Source organism: Piliocolobus tephrosceles, chromosome 1 (assembly GCF_002776525.5).
Source record: "Piliocolobus tephrosceles isolate RC106 chromosome 1, ASM277652v3, whole genome shotgun sequence".
Taxonomy (NCBI): Eukaryota; Metazoa; Chordata; class Mammalia; order Primates; family Cercopithecidae; genus Piliocolobus; species Piliocolobus tephrosceles.
In genome coordinates this window covers 135,615,983-135,634,556 of record NC_045434.1, presented here as the reverse complement: position 1 = coordinate 135,634,556, position 18,574 = coordinate 135,615,983, and the positions used below count along the sequence as shown (strand labels likewise).

The window sequence follows — 18,574 nt, the reverse complement described above, 5'->3', positions numbered from 1 at the left end:
TAATTTGCTGTTATTTACATTTAACTATCTTATCATCTCTTCCATTATTTATACCATTGTAATGATGATAAATTGCTTTGTAAAAATAAAAGACATTAGTATTACTGTATCTGTTCATTTTATTATGGATTTTTATTAATTTTCACATTCTACTCTACAGAAAATATAAAGTATATGTCTATGTTTAGGAAATTCATCAAAATTAGAAAGTATAGAAAATGTGTCCCCAACATACTTAAGGTAATAAAAGCCATCTGTGACAAACCCACAGCCAACATTATACTGAACAGGGAAACGTTGAAAGCATTCCCCTTGAGAACTAGAACAAGACAAGGATGCCCACTTTCACCACTTCTATTCAACACAATACTGGAAGTCCTAGCCAGAGCAACAAGACGAGAAAAATAAAGGGCATCCAAATTGGTAAAGAGGAAGTCAAACTGTCACTGTTTGCTGATGACATGATCATATATCTAGAAAACCCTAAAGACTCATCTAAAAAGCTCCTAGAACTGGTCAATGAATTCATCAGAGTTTTGGGACACAAAATTAATGTATACAAATCAGTAGCTCTCCTATATAACAACAGTGATCAAGCTGAGAATCAAATCCAGAACTCAACCCATTTTACAGTAGTGCAAAAAAATTAAAATAGTTAGGAATATACTTAACCAAGGAGGTGACAGACTTCTGCAAGGAAAACTACAAAACACTGCTGAATAAATCATACATGACACAAACAAATGGAAACACTTCCCATGCTCATGGATGGGTAGAATCAATACTATGAAAATGATCATACTGCCAAACACAATCTACAAATCCAATGCAATTCCCATCAAAATACCACCATCAGTCTTCACAGAACTAGGAAAACAATCCTAAAATTCATATGTAACCCAAAAGAAGCCTGCATAGCCAAAGCAAGACTAGGCAAAAAGAAAAAACCTAGAGGCATTACATTACCTGACTTCAAACTATACTATAAGGCCATAGTTACCACCACAGCATGGTACAAAAGCAGGCATATAGACCAATGGAACAGAATATAGAACTTAGAAATAAACCAAAATACTTAAAGTCAACTGATCATCAACAAAGCAAACAAAAAAAGTGGGGAAAGGACACCCTATTCAACAAATGGTGCTGGCATAATTGGCAAGCCACATGTTGAAGAATGAAACTGGGTTCTCATCTTTTACCTTATACAAAAATCAATTCAAGATAGATCAAAGACTTAAATCTTTGAACCTGAAACCATAAAAATTCTAGAAGATAACTTCAGAAGAACCCTTCTAGACATTGGCTTAGGCAAAGACTTCTTGACCAAAAACCCAAAAGCAAATGCAACAAATACAAAGATAAATTGTTGGGACTTAATTAAACTAAAAAGCTTCTGTGCAGCAAAGAAATAATCAGCAAAGCAAACGGACAACCCACAGAGAAATAATCAGCAGAGTAAACAGACAACCCACAGAGTGGGAGAAAATCTTTGCAATCTATACATCTGACAACGGACTAATATCCAGAATCTACAACAAACTCAAACAAATCAGCAAGAAAAAAACAGTCCCATCAAAAAGTGAGCTAAGGAAATGAACAGACAATTCTCAAAACAAGATATGTAAATAGCCAGCAAACATATGAAAAAATGCTCAACATCACTAATGATCAGAAAAATGCACATCAAAACTATAATGCAATACCTCCCTACTCTTGCAAGAATGGCCATAATCAAAAAATTAAAAAAAAATAGATGTTGGCATGGATGTGGTGAAAAGGGAACACTTTTACACTGCTGCTGGGAATGTAAACTAGTACAACTACTATGGAAAACAGTGTGGAGATTCCTTAAAGAACTAAAAGTGGGCCGGATGCGGTGGCTCACACACGTAATCCCAGCACTTTGGGAGGCCGAGGTTGGCAGATCACGAGGTCGGAGTTCAAGACCAGCCTGATCAACATGGTGAAACCCTATCGCTACTAAAAAACAAACAAAAAAATAACAAAAATTAGCCACGCATGGTGGCATGCACTTGTAATCCCAGTTGCTCAGGAGGCTGAGGCAGAAGAATTGCTTGAACCCTAGAGGCGGAGGTTGCAGTGAGCTGAGATCGCACCACTGCACTTCAACCTGTGAGATGGAGTGAGACTCCATCTTAAAAAAAAAAAAAATAGAACTAAAAGTGGAGCTACCATTTGATCCAGCAATCCCAGCAATACCACTCCTGGGTATCTATCCAGAGGAAAAGAAGTCATTATATGAAAAAGATACTTGCACATACATGTTTATAGCAGCACAATTTGCAATTGCAAAATATGAAACTAGCCCAAATGCCCATCAATCAACCAGTGGATAAAGAAAATGTGATATATATATATACACACACACACCTACGTACATACACATACACCATAGAATACTACTTAGCCATAAAAAGAAATGAAATAATGGCATTTGCAGCAGCCTGGATGGAATTGGAGACCATTATTCTAAGTGAAGTAACTCAGGAATGGTAAACCAAACATCGTGTGTTCTCACTCATGAGTGGGAGCTAAGCTATGAGGATGCAAAGGCATAAGAATGACACAATGGACTTTGGGGGCTTAGGGGAAAGAGTGGGGGTGAGGGATAAAATACTACACATTGGGTACAGTGTACACTGCTCAGGTGGTTGGGTGCGCCAAAATCTCAGAAATTATAATTAAAGAACTTATTCATAAACAAACCCCACCTGTTATCCAAAAACCTATTGAAAAAAAAAAAATCCCTGCTGTCAAGGAGCCCTTAGAATATCAACAATGACAACAACAAAGACAATGTGTTCCAAGAGGAAAACGTGCAATGCATTTTATAAAATGATCTGATTTTGACTCTTAGTCACTTTTATAACATATAATTAAACAATTAATGTGAATTAGTCATGTATTTCCCGACATAATGTACCTTTATACAGTCAACATCCTATAGTCAGCCAGTATTGATAAGTTTTAGGAACATATATAAAGAGAAAGAGAAGAAAAGCCTCTTGAACAAACCAACATTTGGGCCGGGAATAACTAGAGAGGAACAATGTGGTTACTCAGAGGTTTTGTTTTCCTCTTAGTTCTGTGCCTGCTGCACCAGTCAAATAGTTCCTTAATCAGGCTGAATCATAATGGTTTTGAAGATATTATCATTGTAATAGATCCTAGCGTGCCAGAAGATGAAAAAATAATTGAACAAATACAGGTAAGAACAAAATGGAATATGTTTCATTAATTTTTAGGTTTTTACTATTATTTTAAATTGACATATAATTGTACCTATTTATGGTGCACAAAGTAATATTTCCATACATGTATACAATTTGTAAAGATCAAATCAGGGTAATCAGCATATTCAGCAACTCAAACATTTATCTTTGCATTGTGTTGGGAACACTATAATATTTCTCTTCTAGCTATTTTGAAATACGTAACAGATTATCAGTAACTTTAATTTTCCTATTGTACTATCAAATACTATAAGTTATTCCGTCTATATAACTGTGCTTTTGTACACATTAACCAACTTCTCTTTATTTCCCCTCCCTCCCCTATCCTTTGCAGCCTCTGATAAGTATCATTCTACTCTCTATCTCTGGAAGATACCCTGGTTTAGTTCCTACATATGCATAAGAACATGTGGTATTTATCTCTCTGTGCCTGGCTTATTTCACTTAACATAATGTCCTCCACACTCATCCATGCTGCCACAAATGAAGCAATTTCATTTTTTTTCAGTGACTAAATAGTATTCATTTGTGTTTATATACCACACTTTATCCATTCATCTGTTGATGGACACTTGGGTTGACTTCACATCTTGGCCATCATGAATAGTGCTACAATAAACATGGAAGTGCAGACTGATGTCTTTTCCCTTGGATATATACCCACTAGTGGAATTGCTGAATCATGTGGTCATTCTATTTTTAGATTTTTGAAGAACCTCCATACTGTTTTCCATAATGACTGTATTAATTTACATTTCCACCAATGATATATGATAGGTCTCTTTCTCCACATCCTTGCCAGCACTTTTTTTTGTCTTTTTGATAATAACCATTCCAACTGGGCTGAGATGGTGTCTCATTCTGGTTTTGATTCGCATTTCCCTGACGATTAGTAATGCTGAGCACTTTTTCATATACTTGTTGGACATTTGTTTTTCTTCTTTTGAGAAATGTCTATTCAGATCATTTGCCCATTTTAAAATATTATTATCACTTTGTCTTTGAGGTTTTTGAGTTTCTTGTGTATTCTGGATAATAATCCATTGTTGGATGAATAGTTAGCAAATATTTTTCCCAAGAATTGGGATGTCGGCCAGGCACGGTGGCTCTCACACCTGTAATCCTAACACTTTGGGAGACCGAGGCAGGCAGATTATAAGGACAGGATTTTGAGACCAGGCTGGCCAACATGGTGAAACTCCGTCTTTACTAAAAATACAAAAAATTATCTGGGCGTGGTGGCACATGCCTGTAGTCCCAGCTACTTGGGAGGCTGAGGCAGGAGAATTGCTTGAACCTGGGAGGCAGAGGTTGCAGTGAGCTGAGATCATGCCGTTGCACTCCAGCCTGGGCAACAGAGCAAGACTCAGTCTCTGAAAAAAAAAAAAAAAAAAAGAATTGGGATGTCTTCTGTTTGAATTATGGAGAAGAAAACAAAGTTAATAGTTAATAATTACTATGGAAACTTCTGAGTCCTTCAGGAAGTTAAAAGCAGTGTGGTGCAGTGAGGACAATACGGTAATGGGCAGAGGGAGATAAGGGTTTTAGACAGGGTTCTGCACTGTCTTACCACAAGACAGAAGACAAGGCACAGGGCTCCTAACGCTGAGTTTCTTGATCTGTAAGTTAGCAGTTGGACTCATTTGTTCTTTAAAATACTCTTTATTGAATGTTTATGACATGCTGAAGAGCAGTAAAATTTTTTAAAAGCCTCTGGAACCATGCAGTGTATCTTCTTTTCAAAGACATAGTTAATAAGTAAAAGGATCACAGGTCAGAAGGTAGTAGGTGGTTGTGGAGTAAAACAAATCAGGAAGAGGGATATGGAGTGTTAGGTGGGGCTGGGTTGGGGAAGAATGTGGGTTGCTGTTTCATGTAGGGAAGTCAGGGAAGGCCTCACTGATGATGTGTCAGCAGAGACCTAAGATGAGTGAGAGAAGAGCCCATTGAAAACTAGGTGAGGGTAGGAAGGAAATACAATAAGAATCAAAGAAGAATTCAAGAGTTTTGCTTGAACACTTGGAAGGATGAAATTGTCATCAGTTGAGAAGGGGAAGACTGCAAGTGGAGAAAATTTAGCATTTGGAAAATCAAGTTAGTTGATTGGGGCTTTTGGAATTTGTTACTTCTGAAACATCCATGTAGATCTGAATTCATGATGAAGGAATGAAAATTTGGGTGTAGATAACCAGGTTTTCTACAGATGGAGAAGAGAAAGTCTCCAGGACTAAAGCAAGGACACTGATTTCTGTTTCTTTCAAATATAACATTCTATGTAATGCAGAGTTTGGTGGTGCAGCCATGTAAATTATTTTTCCCTGTCCCTGACAGCAACATATACTAATTCCTTATATTTAATTTGTCCACTATTGTGTTCTGTTGCTCATGGTTGACTTTTGCATATTTTAATTACCCAGCAGAAGGTGATAGGCATGACTTAAGTTTTAATCAAGTGATTTTGTGGCTGCCATTTGTCACTCACTCTCTATAAACTCTGTTACATCACAGAGATATTTGCTTAGAGGTACCTGTTAAATTTCATGAGAAGATAAAAATTCATCTTACTAAAGATGTTTAAAGAGCAATTAATACAGCTGATTCTGAATGATAGGTTTTCAGTGTCCAGAGGACAGTAAATCAGTATCAAACTTTTCTTTACTCAGAAATCACTATTTGAAAGAATTACTTGGATGGGCAAAAATTTTGTACACCTGGTCCTCTATAAGTACAAGCAGAAATTCAATTGTTTACAGACATGCCCAGATTTTACAATGTTTCCTGACATTTCTCCCAGCCCTCCACAAAACCTTCGCATTTAATATCTTCAAGAAACGCTGTGAAATACTATAATCCACATTTTACAGAAGAGAAAACCAGGGGTCTGAAAAAATAAATGATTTTTCTAAGATCATGTTAAGCATCACAGTCAGAGTTAGAATCGCTTCAAGCCAGGAGGCAGAAGTTGCAGTGAGCCGAGATCACGCAACTGTATTCCAGCCTGGGTGACCGAGCAAGACTCTGTCTCAAAAAAAAAAAAAAAAAAAAAAAAGAAGTGTCTTTCATTCTTATATTCCTCATGAGATGAGATAATAAGGTCTAGGGAGGGACTATTTCTTTTCTTTTCTTTTTTTTTTTTTGAGACAGAATCTCGCTCTGTCCCCCAGGCTGGAGTGCAGTGGTGTGATCTTGTCTCACTGCAACCTCTGCCTCCCGGGTTCATGCCATTCTCCTGCCTCAGCCTCCTGAGTAGCTGGGATTACAGGTGCCCACCACCACGCCCGGCTAAATTTTTGTATTTTTAGTAGAGACGGGGTTTCACCGTGTTAGCCAGGATGGTCTTGATCTCCTGACCTCATGATCCACCCGCCACGGCCTCCCGAAGTGCTGGGATTACAGGTGTGAGCCACCGCACCCAGCCTCTTTTACTAATGTTTAAGAAAATTCAGTTTTTATCCAAAATGAGTTCGTGTACCAAATATTAATAGTTTAGCTATTCATTGTTATATTCATTCATTATGTTATTTTTATTTCAATTCTTGCTTTTGAAAAACCCAAAACTTTAAAAATCCTTATGCCTTGTCTCTTTTCTTTACCATTTGTTATGTTTTGTTTTGTTTTGCTGGATAATTTTTTAATAAAGTGAGGTTTACATCACTGATATTTAAGAATGGCTATATCCACAAAAGAAAACAAACCTTTTTGGCTAAGGGGTGAGGAAGTTAGAAAAAGCATGAAGAACAGGAAACACAAGTGGGGTGAGGTGGGGCAGGAAAGGAAGTTTGCAGGCACCCCCAGCTCACTCCCTGCGGCAGCACCTATGACCCTACAGATCAAGGGGCCATGAATGACAGGGATTCAGATTTCTTTCATTCTAGACTTCAGCCAAACCTTGACCTTTTGTTCCAGCACCAAACTAACAGAGCAGCACAGGCATTTCTAATCCAGCAGCAGTGTTATTTCCTCACCCAGGGCAGGTGTCTGGGCTGATGGGAGACCTTCAGGAACACCGCCTGTCAGAAGGCACCACGGAGGGTCTCTGAGGTCCCTGAAGACCAACTGGTGCCCGTGATCTCCAAACAGATATTTGACCTTTGTCTTCAATGACATTTGCATGTAAATAGACGTAAATAAAATCTCCATCATTTATGCTCAAGTCTAGGAAGGTGTGGCTCTCTCCGTAGATTTTCTAATGACAAAAAAAGTGTAGTAGCTGTGTGCGGCTCTTGATTTTCACCCGGGTCTCATGGTAGTACAGAACATAATGGAGAAGTATTGCACACACGTTTAAAGTAAAACATGATACATTCACACTGTTTACAAGTACCTTAGTGATGCTCACTGCAAAAAAAAAAATCTCTTATTTAAACCTGAAAAAAATGAAACACACCAACTACAATTATTTAGGCTAAAGAAGTTCTAATGTCGCAGCAAAGAATATCTATAGAAAAAATATACTTCTAAGAAAATAGCTGAAACAATCTAAAGACATAAGGTGTGAAACGTTTAAAAATATATATCTTAAGACAAAGTATTGCTCCAAACACTTGAAACTGAATTGTGAAAAACTCACCTGTCTAAATATAAAGGTTGATGCAGCTGTGGCTCGCCGTCCTCTACAGTGGGGTATACAAAGAGAGACGAGGGGCCCAGGGCTGTAAGGACGTCAGGACCAGCCCAGAGAGAGAAGTCTTTCAGGAGAACTGCTGTCTCTGCCTGGCCCTCCGCAGCGGGGAAAGTGAGTGGGACGGGCCTGGGGTTGCAGACCCCGCTGGTTATGATCTGTTCTGGGATTTCTCAGAATCAGCAGACAAGGCATCAAGGCTGGGCCGCTGGCTGCAGGCGCACCCTCTGCAGTAGCCACTGCTCACGTGTCCACGCGTCAGACACAGCTGCGAGCGCTTAGGGCTCCGGCTAAGGTCTCCACCAGGATCTCCACCACGTGGTCCAGCTCGCCCAGATCGGACTTGCAGCTGGAGCTGGGGCCCCGGGTGGCCGGAGCCAAGCCCTCGAGCCCTTCACAGGGGCCCGGCCCGGCGCCCCCCCCCATCATGCCTGTCAGTACTGTGTCCAAGTCGTAGTAGGGGCTGTCCACGCCTGAAAACAGCTCTTCCATGCAGCCAGGGTTTTTAGTCTCCAGCGTTTCAAATACCTGATCCGAGTGATTTGTGAAAGCTTCCTCTGTTTTCTTGAGGGCCATCCATCTCCCAGACGCTCCTCTACGGGGACCTCGGCATCTGTGCTGTGGTAACTGGGCAAAGGTCAGAAACTGGGCCCTGTGCGTGACCGTCTCCCAAGCTAGAGGCAGGACGTGCCCCCTCCTGCTCCCACGCCGCGCGGCACAGGATCTCCATGAAAACCAAGCGGTCGAGCGGCGCCCGCCCTGTAGCCTGGGGTGCCACTGAGCGCCACGTCCGATCTCCTCTTGGATCTGCCGGACCATGCTGGCAGTGAAGATTGAGCGGCACAGGTTGGGCTCCATGTGGCAAAGCTGCAGCTTCACCAGGGACATGTCCAGGAGGGACTGCCGCTGCAGGCTGTATGAGGACACGGTCTTCAAGCCGGCCAGGGCTCCCTCCACGTCTTCCTCGTGGCCAACACATTTCCCCTTCAGTCCTCGTGCAAACATTGTGTCTTTGAGAGAACAGTTATCTGGGTCCTGCCGTCTGGTGCAGCCCACAAGAAAGCCACAGAAGAGGAGAGGCAGCAGAGATCCTCTATTCCAGCAAGCTGTCGAAGCCTTTGTCACGACGATCCTGTCTGACCCGCGAGGCTGCTCTCTGGGTCCTCTGCTCAGCTGACGCCACCGCCACTGCCGCCCACTTCCCGCCGCGGAGGGAGGAGAGCCCGCCAGCGCGCGGCCTTCTTTACTCTTTTAAAACAATCAACTCTGCTTAGGAAACTCGCCATAGTTTTACTTCCCATAAAAAGTTGGTGTGTCGGCCGGGAGTGGTGACTCACGTCTGTAATCCCAGTACTTTGGGAGGCTAAGGCGGGTGGATCACCTGAGGTCAGGAGTTCGAGACCAGCCTGGCCAACATGGCGAACCCCTGTCTCCACTAAAAAATACAAAAATTAGCTGGGCCCAGTGGCAGACGCCTGTAATTCTAGAGACTCGAGAGGCTGAGGCAGGAGAATCACTTGAACCCAGGAGGCGGAGGTTACAGTAAGCCTAGACTGAGCCATTGAACTTCAGCCTGGGAAACAGAGCAAGACTCCGTAAAAAAAAGAAAAAAAAGAAAAAGAAGTTTGTGTGTCTATATATGACCCATAGTGTCTTCTTTTCTTTTTTTAACTTTTATTTTGGGTTCAGGGGCACATGTGAAGGTTTGCTGCATAGGTAAACTCGTGTCATGGGAGTTTGTTGTACAGATTACTTCATCACCCAGGTGTTAAGCCTAGTACCCAATATTATCTTTCTGTTCCTCTCTTTCCTCCCAACCTCCACCCCAACTCTCAAGTAGACTCCAGTGTCTGTTGTTCTCTTCTTTGTGTTCATGAAGTTCTCATCATTTACCTCCCATTTATACATGAGAACATGTGGTATTTGGGTTTCTATTCCTGTGTTAGTTTGCTAAGGATAATAGCCTGCAGCTCCACCCATGTTCCCACACAATACATGATCTCATTCTTTTTTATTACTGTGTAGTATTCCATGGTGTATATGTACCACAGTTATTTTTGGTGGTGTTTTTTGTTTTTGTTTGTTTGTTTGTTTTTGAGACAGAGTCTCCATCTGTCACCATGCCCAGCTAATTTTTGTATTTTTAGTAGAGATGGGGTTTCACCGTGTTGCCCAGGCTGGTCTCAAACTCCTGACCCAAAGTGATCTGCCCCCCTCAGCTTCCCAAGGGGCTGGGATTACAGGTATGAGCCACCATGCCCGGCCCTGGACCACACTTTTTAATCCAATCTCTTATTGATGGGCATTTAGGTTGATTCCATGTCTTTGCTATTGTGAATAGTGCTGCAACAAACATTCACGTGCATGTGTGTCTTTCTGGTAGAATGATTTATATTCCTCTGAGTATATATCCAGCAATGGAATTGCTGGGTTGAATGGCAGTTCTGCTTTTAGCTCTTTGAGGAATCACCATACTGCTTTCCATAGTGGTTGAACCAATTTACACTCCCACTAACAATGTGTAAGTGTTCCCTTTTCTCCTCAACCTCGCAAGCATCTTTTTTTTTTTTTTTTTTTTTTTCACTTTTTAATAATACCCATTCTAACTGGTATGAGATGATATCTCATGGTGGGTTTTTTTGGCATTTCTTTAATGATTATTGATACTGAGCTTTTCTTCACATGCTTGTTGGCCACATGTCTGTCTTCTTTTGAAATGTATTTGTTCATGTTCTTTGCCCACTTTTTAATACATTGTTTGTTTTTCTCTTGAAAATTTGTTTACATTCCTTATAAATGCTGGATATTAGACCTGTGTCAGATGCATTATTTGCAAATATTTTCTTCTATTCTGTAGGTTGTCTGTTTACTCTGTTGACAGTTTCTTTGGCTGTGCACAAGCTCTTAAGTTTAATTAGATTCCACTTGTCAATTTTTGCTTTTGTTGCAATTGTTTTAGGCATCTTTGTGATAAAATCTTTGCCTATGTCTAGGACTGTATTGCCTAGGCTGTCTTCTAGGGTTTTTATAGTTTTCAGTTTTACATTTAAGTCTTTAATCTATCTTGAGTTGATTTTTCTATATAGTGTAAGGAAGGGATCCAGCTTCAATCTTCTGCATACGGCTAGCCAGTTATCCCAGCACCATTGATTTAATAGGGAATCTTTTCCCTGTTGCTTGTTTTTGTCAGTTTTGTTGAAGATTAGATGGTAGTGGATGTGCAGCCTTATTTCTGGGCTCTCTATTCTGTTCTGTTGGTCTAGGCCTGTTTTTATACCAGTACCATGCTCTTTGGGTTACTGCATCCCTGTGGTATAGTTTGAAGTCAGATAACATGATGCCTCCAGTTTTGTCCTTTTTGCTTAAGATTGCCTTGGCTGTTCAGGCTCTTTTTTGTTCCACATGAATTTTAAAATAGTTTTTTTCTAGTGCTGTGAAAAATGTTGTTGGTAGTTTGATAGGAATAGCAATGAATCTATAAATTGCTTTGGGCAGTATGACCATTTTAGTGATATTGATTCTTCCTACCCATGAGCACGGGATGTTTTCCATTAGTTTGTGTCTTCTCTGACACAATTTCTTTGAGCAGTGTTTTGTAATTCTCATTGTAGAAAAGCTTCACCACTCTGGTTAGCTGTATTCCTAGGTATTTTATTCTTTTTGTGGCAATTGCGAATGGTATTTGATTGCCTATTTGATTCAGCTCTGGACTTGGCTGTTGTTGGTGTATAGGAAGACTAGTGATTTTTATACAGTGAGTTTGTAGCCTGAAACTTTGCTGAAGCTATTTATCAGCTGAGGGAGCTTTTGAGCCAAGACTATGGGGTTTTCTAGATATAGAATTATGTCATAATCAAACCGGGATACTTTGACTCCCTCTCTTCCTATTTGGATGCCCTTTATTTCTTTCTCTTGCCTGACTGCTCTGGTTAGGACTTCCAATATTAAGTTGAATAGGAGTGGTAAGAGACAGCATCCTTGTCTTGTGCCAGTTTTCAAAGAGAATGCTTCCAGCTTTTGCCCATTCAGTATAATGTTGACTGTGGGTTTGTCATAGATGGCTCTCATTATTTTGAGGTATTTTCCTTCAATATCTACTTTATTGTGGTGTTGAATTATATTGAAAACCTTTTCTCCATCTCCTGAGATAATCATGTAGTTTTTGTCTTTAGTCCTGTTTATGTGATGAATCACATTTATTGATTTGTGTATGTTGAACCAATCTTGCATCCTGGGGATGATGCTTACTCGATCATAGTGGATTTGCTTTTTGATGTGCTGCTGGATTTGGTTTGCCAGTATTTCATTGAGAATTTTTGCATCAATGTTCATAAAGGATGTTTGCCTGAAATTTTTTTTTTGTTGGATTTCTGTCAGGTTTTCATATCAGGATGATGCTGGCCTCATGGAATGAGTTGGAGAAGATCCCTTCTCCTCAAAATTTTGGAATAGTTTCAGTAGGAATGGTACCAGCAATTCTTTGTACATCTGGTAGAATTTGGTTGTGAATCCATAAGATCCTGGGCTTTGTTTGTTTGTTGTTTGTAGGCTGTTTATTACTTATTCAATTTAGGAACTTGTTATTGGTCTGTTCAGGAAATCAATTTCTTTCTGGTTCAGTCTTGGGAGATGTGTCCAGTAATTTATCCATCTCTTCTAGGTTTTATAGTTTGTGTGCATAGAGATGTTCATAGTAGTTTCTGATGGTTATTTTTATTTCTGAGGGGTTAGCATTAACATTCCCTTATTTCCAATTCTGTTTATTTGGACCTTCTCTCTTATTTATTAGTCTAGCTGGTAGCTGGTGGCATATATAGTTTATAAATTTTTTCAAAAAATTAGATCCTGGATCTGTGATTTTTTGAATGGCTTTTGTGTCTCAATTTCCTTCAGTTCAGCTCTAATTTTGATTATTTCTTTTCTTCTGCTAGCTTTGGGGTTGATTTGTTCTTGCTCCTCTAATTCCTTCAGTTGTGATGTTAGGTTGTTAATTTCAGATCTTTCTAACTTTTTGATGTGGTATTTAATGCTATAAATTTCCCTCTTAAAACTGCCTTAGCTGTGTCCCAGGGATTCTGGATGTTTTTTCTCATTAGTTTTGAAGAACATCTTGATTTCTACTTTAATTTTATTATTTACCAAAAAAAAAAAAAAGTCATTCGGGATCATATTGTTTAATTTCCATGTAATTGCATGGTTTTTAGTGATGTTCTTACTCTTGAATTCTATTTTTATTGTGCTGTGGTTTGTGAATGTGTTTAGTATGATTTCGGTTCTTTTGCATTTGCTGAGGATTGTTTTATGTCCAATTATGTGGTTGAGTTTAGAGTATGTGCCATGTGGTGATAAGAATGTATGTTCTGTTTTATGGGGTGGAGAGTTCTGTATAGGTCTATCGGATCCATTTGATCCAATGTTGAGTTCAGGTCCTGAATATCTTTGTTAATTAATTTGTTAATTTGTTAATTCTGCCTCAGTGAAGTTTCGCACTATTATTGAGTGGGAGTCTATGTCTCTTTGTAGGTCTCTAAGAACTTGCTTTATGAATTTGGGTGCTCCTGTGTTGGGCGTACATATATATGTAGAATAGTTAGATCTTCTTGTTAAAATGAACCCATTACCATTATGTAATGCCCTTCTTTGTCTTTTTTTATCTTTGTTGGTTTGAAATCTGTTTTGTCTGAAATTAGTAATACAACCCCTGCTTTTTTCTGTTTTGCATTTGCTTGGTAGGTTTTCTCCATTTTTTTATTTTGAGCCTATGGGTGTCATTATGCCTTTATGAGATGATTCTCTTGAAGATAACATACCATTGGGTCTTGCTTTTTTATTCAGCTTGCCACTCTGTGCCTTTTAAGTGGGGCATTTAGCCCATTTACATTGAAAGTTAATATTGATATGTGTGGATTTGATTTTGTCATTGTTTTGTTGGCTAGTTATTATGTTGACTTGAGTGACACTGGTCTGTGTGTCTAAGTCTGTTTTTGTATTAGCTGGTAACAGTCTTTCCTTTCTATATTTAGTGCTTCTTTCAAGATCTCTTGTAAGGCAGGTCTGGTGGTAATGAATTCCTTTGACATTTGCTTATCTGAAAAGGAACTTAATTCTCCTTCACTTAGGAAACTTAGTTTGACTGGATATGAAATTCTTGGTTGAAGATTATTTTACCTAAGAACGCTGAATAAATGCCCCAGTATTAGTTCATTCTTATGCTGCTAATAAAGACATGCCTGAGACTGGGTAATTTATAAAGGAAAAGATTTAATTAACAGTTCAGCATGGCGGGGAGGCCTCAGGAAACTTACAATCATGGTAGACGAGGAAGCAAATATGTCCTTCTTCACATGGCAGCAGGAAGGAGAAGTATAAGAGCTGAGGGAAGGGGGAAGCCCCTTATGAAACCATCAGATCACATGAGAACTTACATCACAAGAACAGGAAGGGGAAAGCCACCCCACAGTTCAGTTGTCTCCATCTGGTCCCTTCCACAACACGTGGGGATTATGGGAACTACAATTCAAGATGAGATTTGGATGGGGACACAGCAAAACCATATCAGCTCCCAATCTCTTCTGGCTTGTAGGGTTTCAGCTGAGAGGTCCACTGTTAGCCTGATGGAGTTCCCTTTGTAGGTGATCTGCCCTTTCCTCTCTAGCTGCCTTTAACACTCTTTTATTCATTTCAACCTTGGAAAATCTGATGATTGTGTCTTGGGGATGATCTTCTCGTGTAAGTCTTTCAGGAGTTCTCCCTATTTTCTAAATTAGACTGTTGGCCTCCTAGCAAGGTTGGGGAAGTTTTCATAGATGATATGCTGAAATATGTTTTCCAACTAGTTTGCTTTCTCCTGGGAGAGACTATTTTTCTTATTTGTCCTTGTATGTGAGTTCATAGTTCTGAATATAAGATGATATTATTTTCAGATTGGTGGTAGAGCAACAGTTCTGTAATCAAAGTTTTTCCTCTACTATGGGTTTTTTTTTTTTTTTTTTTCATCACACCTCCCACCCACACAGGCTCCAAACCCAGCTGCTTCTCCTAAGGTTGGGATGGGAAACCTCTTCAATGACCCATTTCTACAGAGTATCCTCCTCAGTTTGCATCAACCAAGGCTATTTTCTACTAAGATTTCTTGTAAATAGTAATGATATCAAACAGTTTTAAGATTTCCTATTTGTAGAGTTCCATTTCTATGCCAACCATACTGATAGATAGTAATAGTCCATTGAAGGATGAGGAAACTGAGATTTGGAGTATTGCATAAATCAACCAAGATCCATCACCCAGAAGATACTAACATTAGTATTGGAATCACATAAATGACTCCAAAGTCCATGTACATATTCATATTAATCAATTTATCGTAATGCCAAATACAAGCATTTGCCTTTTAAGGCAAGATTACAGAAGACTGAGGAGGCTTTCAACGTGCAGGATTAAGTGATGGTTTTTGGTTGACAGGTGGCAGAGTTAGAATAATGAGGCAGAGAACCTGCTCATCAGTCTGTTGCTTTTCTGTCCACTCTTAAGTTCGGAAATGCCTGTCACAAAACTCTGCTAATTTAGTTCACTCTAACTTCGCCATCCTCACACGTTTTTTCCTCTAATCACAGGATATGGTCACTACAGCTTCTACTTACCTGTTTGAAGCCACAGAAAGAAGATTTTTTTTCAAAAATGTATCTATATTAATTCCTGAAAATTGGAAGGAAAATCCTCTGTACAAAAGGCCAAAACATGAAAACTATGAACACGTAAGTGTCAAAATCTTCTCTTAAAAAACTATATTTTCTGATATTACCCATTTTTGCCACAAATTATTTAAGAGTCTTTCTAACTGAATATTATCTTTTTTGTTGTTCATGTTTAACAATCTTTTTCAACACTCTCAGGCTGATGTTATAGTTGCACCACCTACGCTCCCAGGTAGAGATGAACCATACACCAAGCAGTTCACAGAATGTGGAGAGAAAGGCGAACACATTCACTTCACCCCTGACTTTCTACTTGGGAAAAAACAAAACGAATATGGACCACCAGGTAGAAATTTTGGTTAAAAAATAACTTTGCAATGATTGCAGCATACAACTTTCTATGCAGGTTAAGTGTGCAGGCCATGGGGCCAAAGTCCATAGAATCAAATCCTGGCTCCCCTACTTACTAGCTGTGTGTGACCTTAAACAAGTGACCTACTGTCTCTGTGCTTATTCCCTATAAAATGGCAAAGAGAGGAGTTTCTACCTTGTAAAATATTTGTTCTACATTAAAGAATCCAGATAAATGTACTCAGTACAGTGTCTACAAAAATATAAACAGAGAAAAGCAATAATAAATGTTTTTCTTAAGGCATGCTTTTTACATTTTATTTTTTCCAGTTCTCCCATAGCTGGTTATTAACAAATCACAGGGAAGCTACATGAAGGCCAGATGTATAGTAAGCTGGAAAGAGTCATGTTGCCAGTTACTGGTCAAGAGAAAACACTCCTAGGCTACCAGTTGCTGATAATATCAATCTATTTCATTGAAACAGATGACATTGTCTGTAATTGATCATTTTGACCTATAAAAATGGCAATGTCATCTAGTTCAATCTAAATGTTAAAATAATTTGTCAAAACAACAAAAATGCATTTTACAGACAAAAATGCAAATCATTATTAAAGGATGGCTCTACACATGTGTCACTATTAAATGGGAACCTTCCTGAATCCCCATACCCCAGAATTACCCTCTTCTATTCCTGTTCATTGAACACTCATCAAGTCTCTGGTCTCTGCCAAACATTCAGCTAGATCTGGTCCTATTCATTACCTGGACCAGTTCTCCTCTCCAGTCTTGAAAGTTACATCATCTCCTTATGTCCCAGTCTTACCTCTTCCCTGTACATTATCCTGACCATGCTTGTTTTCCTTGGCACCTCTAATCCTTTGTGCCCTTTTAGTTATACTTTCTGTCCACCTGGCATGTCCAGCAAAATCAGTCATTTTGACTACAAGTATAAATAGCTCAATTCTCTCACCATTCATCTTATGTTTCATTCAATTTACTAAATCTTCTGAATTATACATCAACTTTATTCTTAGATCCTGTCATGTTTTCAAGAATGTTGAAGAAAATTATAAAACTAATTGACATGATTATAAAAACGCACTTCCAAGCTCAGTGAAGCACTCAATGCTACTCAACAATATTTTTACTCAGCTCTTCTCAATTCTCTTTCTCAATTCCTATTGCAGCTGTTCTAAAACTTCTACCATTTTTCTCAAGATCTCTAGGCACTCTTCTCAATCCCATCAATTAATGTCCTGATTGATAAAACAGAGGTCTCTACATTCTTCCTCTCTATTTCCAAACTTATTACCACCTACATCTTCTCTACCTGCACCTTTCTTAGAACAGAAAGGCTCCTCCAATTAGTAAGTTCAGTGTCCCCATATCAGTTATTGATTTTTCCCATATCCCACACCTAAACCCTATTCTATTACTGACAGGTCTCCCCTTCTTCTTAGACAGATCTTTTTTCCTTTTCACAAATGCATAATGTGATATGTGCATTTATGTAAAAAACTCACATTCCTCAATGTCCTAAAAAGCAATAAGGATTTTGGACAAATAGCATTAGTAAGAGAGCTCTCAAAATCTATGCAATTTTGTAATAATAATGATAACAATACCAACGATCACAATAGATCATTTAGATCACCCAGGCAAGCAATGCAGAATGACTAGAGGCTGCCATAGCGCATATTAAAAGTACACACACACACACACACACGACACACACACACAGTGTGAAGAGGGGGAGAGAGAAATGTTACTAGAAACAGGAACAGAGATAGCTGGAAATGAGACAATGATGTAGACAGGAATGGAATTCTAAGTCAAAAGGGTTGCTTTTAAGGTGGGCATGGGATGCAGGGAAACCTGAGAAGGAATCGAGTCTGAGTGAACTATCTGAGAAGACAGCCAGGTACAGGGAGTTTTAAATTTTTCTTAACATGCAACAGATTCCTACTGCAGTAGCTGATATAAGGGCTTTTTCCTTTCCTACTGAAGGTTCTAATTCTGCTCCCACGAACCTGGTTCCACTTGCCTAGGAAACCTGAAACCAGTGTTTTTAAAGTGCATTATGTAGAAGAGTAACTTAGGGATCTTGTTAATATACAGCTTCTGATTCTGTAAGCAAAGGGTGGCCTGAAGATTCTGCACTTCTAACAAGCTCCCGGGTGATGCTGATGGATGTGGTCCAGAACCACAGTTTGAATAATAAAGACTGAAAAAAGAAACATGACGGCTGGGCACAGTGGCTCACGCCTGTAATCCGAGCACTTGTGGGAGACCGAGGTGGGTGGATCACGAGGTCAGGAGTTCAAGACCAGCCTGGCCAACGTGGTGAAACCCCATCTCTACTAAAAATACAAAAAATCAGCTGAGCGTGGTGGTGGGTGCCTGTAATCTCAGCTACTCGGGAGGCTGAGGCAAGAGAATCACTTGAACCCAGGAGGCGGAGGCTGCAATGAGCCAAGATGGCGCCATTGCACTCTAGTCCAGGCAACAGTGCAAGACTCCGTCTCATAAAAAGAAGAGAGAGAGAGAGAGAGAGAAAGGAAGAAAGAAGAGAAAGAAAAGAAAGAAAGAAAGAAAGAAAGAAAGAAAGAAAGAAAGAAAGAAAGAAAGGAAGGAAGGAAGGAAGGAA

The 18,574-nt window shown here is 39.5% G+C and overlaps 1 protein-coding gene and 1 pseudogene across 1 annotated transcript in view; one reads left to right on the top strand and one right to left on the bottom strand.

Moving 5' to 3' along the window:
* Positions 1 to 3,073: 3,073 nt before the first annotated feature.
* Positions 3,074 to 18,574, top strand: part of LOC111539287 (calcium-activated chloride channel regulator 4) — a 32,134-nt gene continuing 16,633 nt past the window's right edge. Inside the window, exons 1-3 of the mRNA XM_023207066.2 lie at positions 3,074 to 3,232; positions 15,492 to 15,632; positions 15,771 to 15,918. Coding sequence (XP_023062834.2) covers positions 3,074 to 3,232; positions 15,492 to 15,632; positions 15,771 to 15,918 — 448 coding nt within the window. The remainder of the gene's footprint in view (positions 3,233 to 15,491; positions 15,633 to 15,770; positions 15,919 to 18,574) is intronic.
* LOC111539466 lies at positions 8,137 to 8,883 on the bottom strand (annotated as a pseudogene).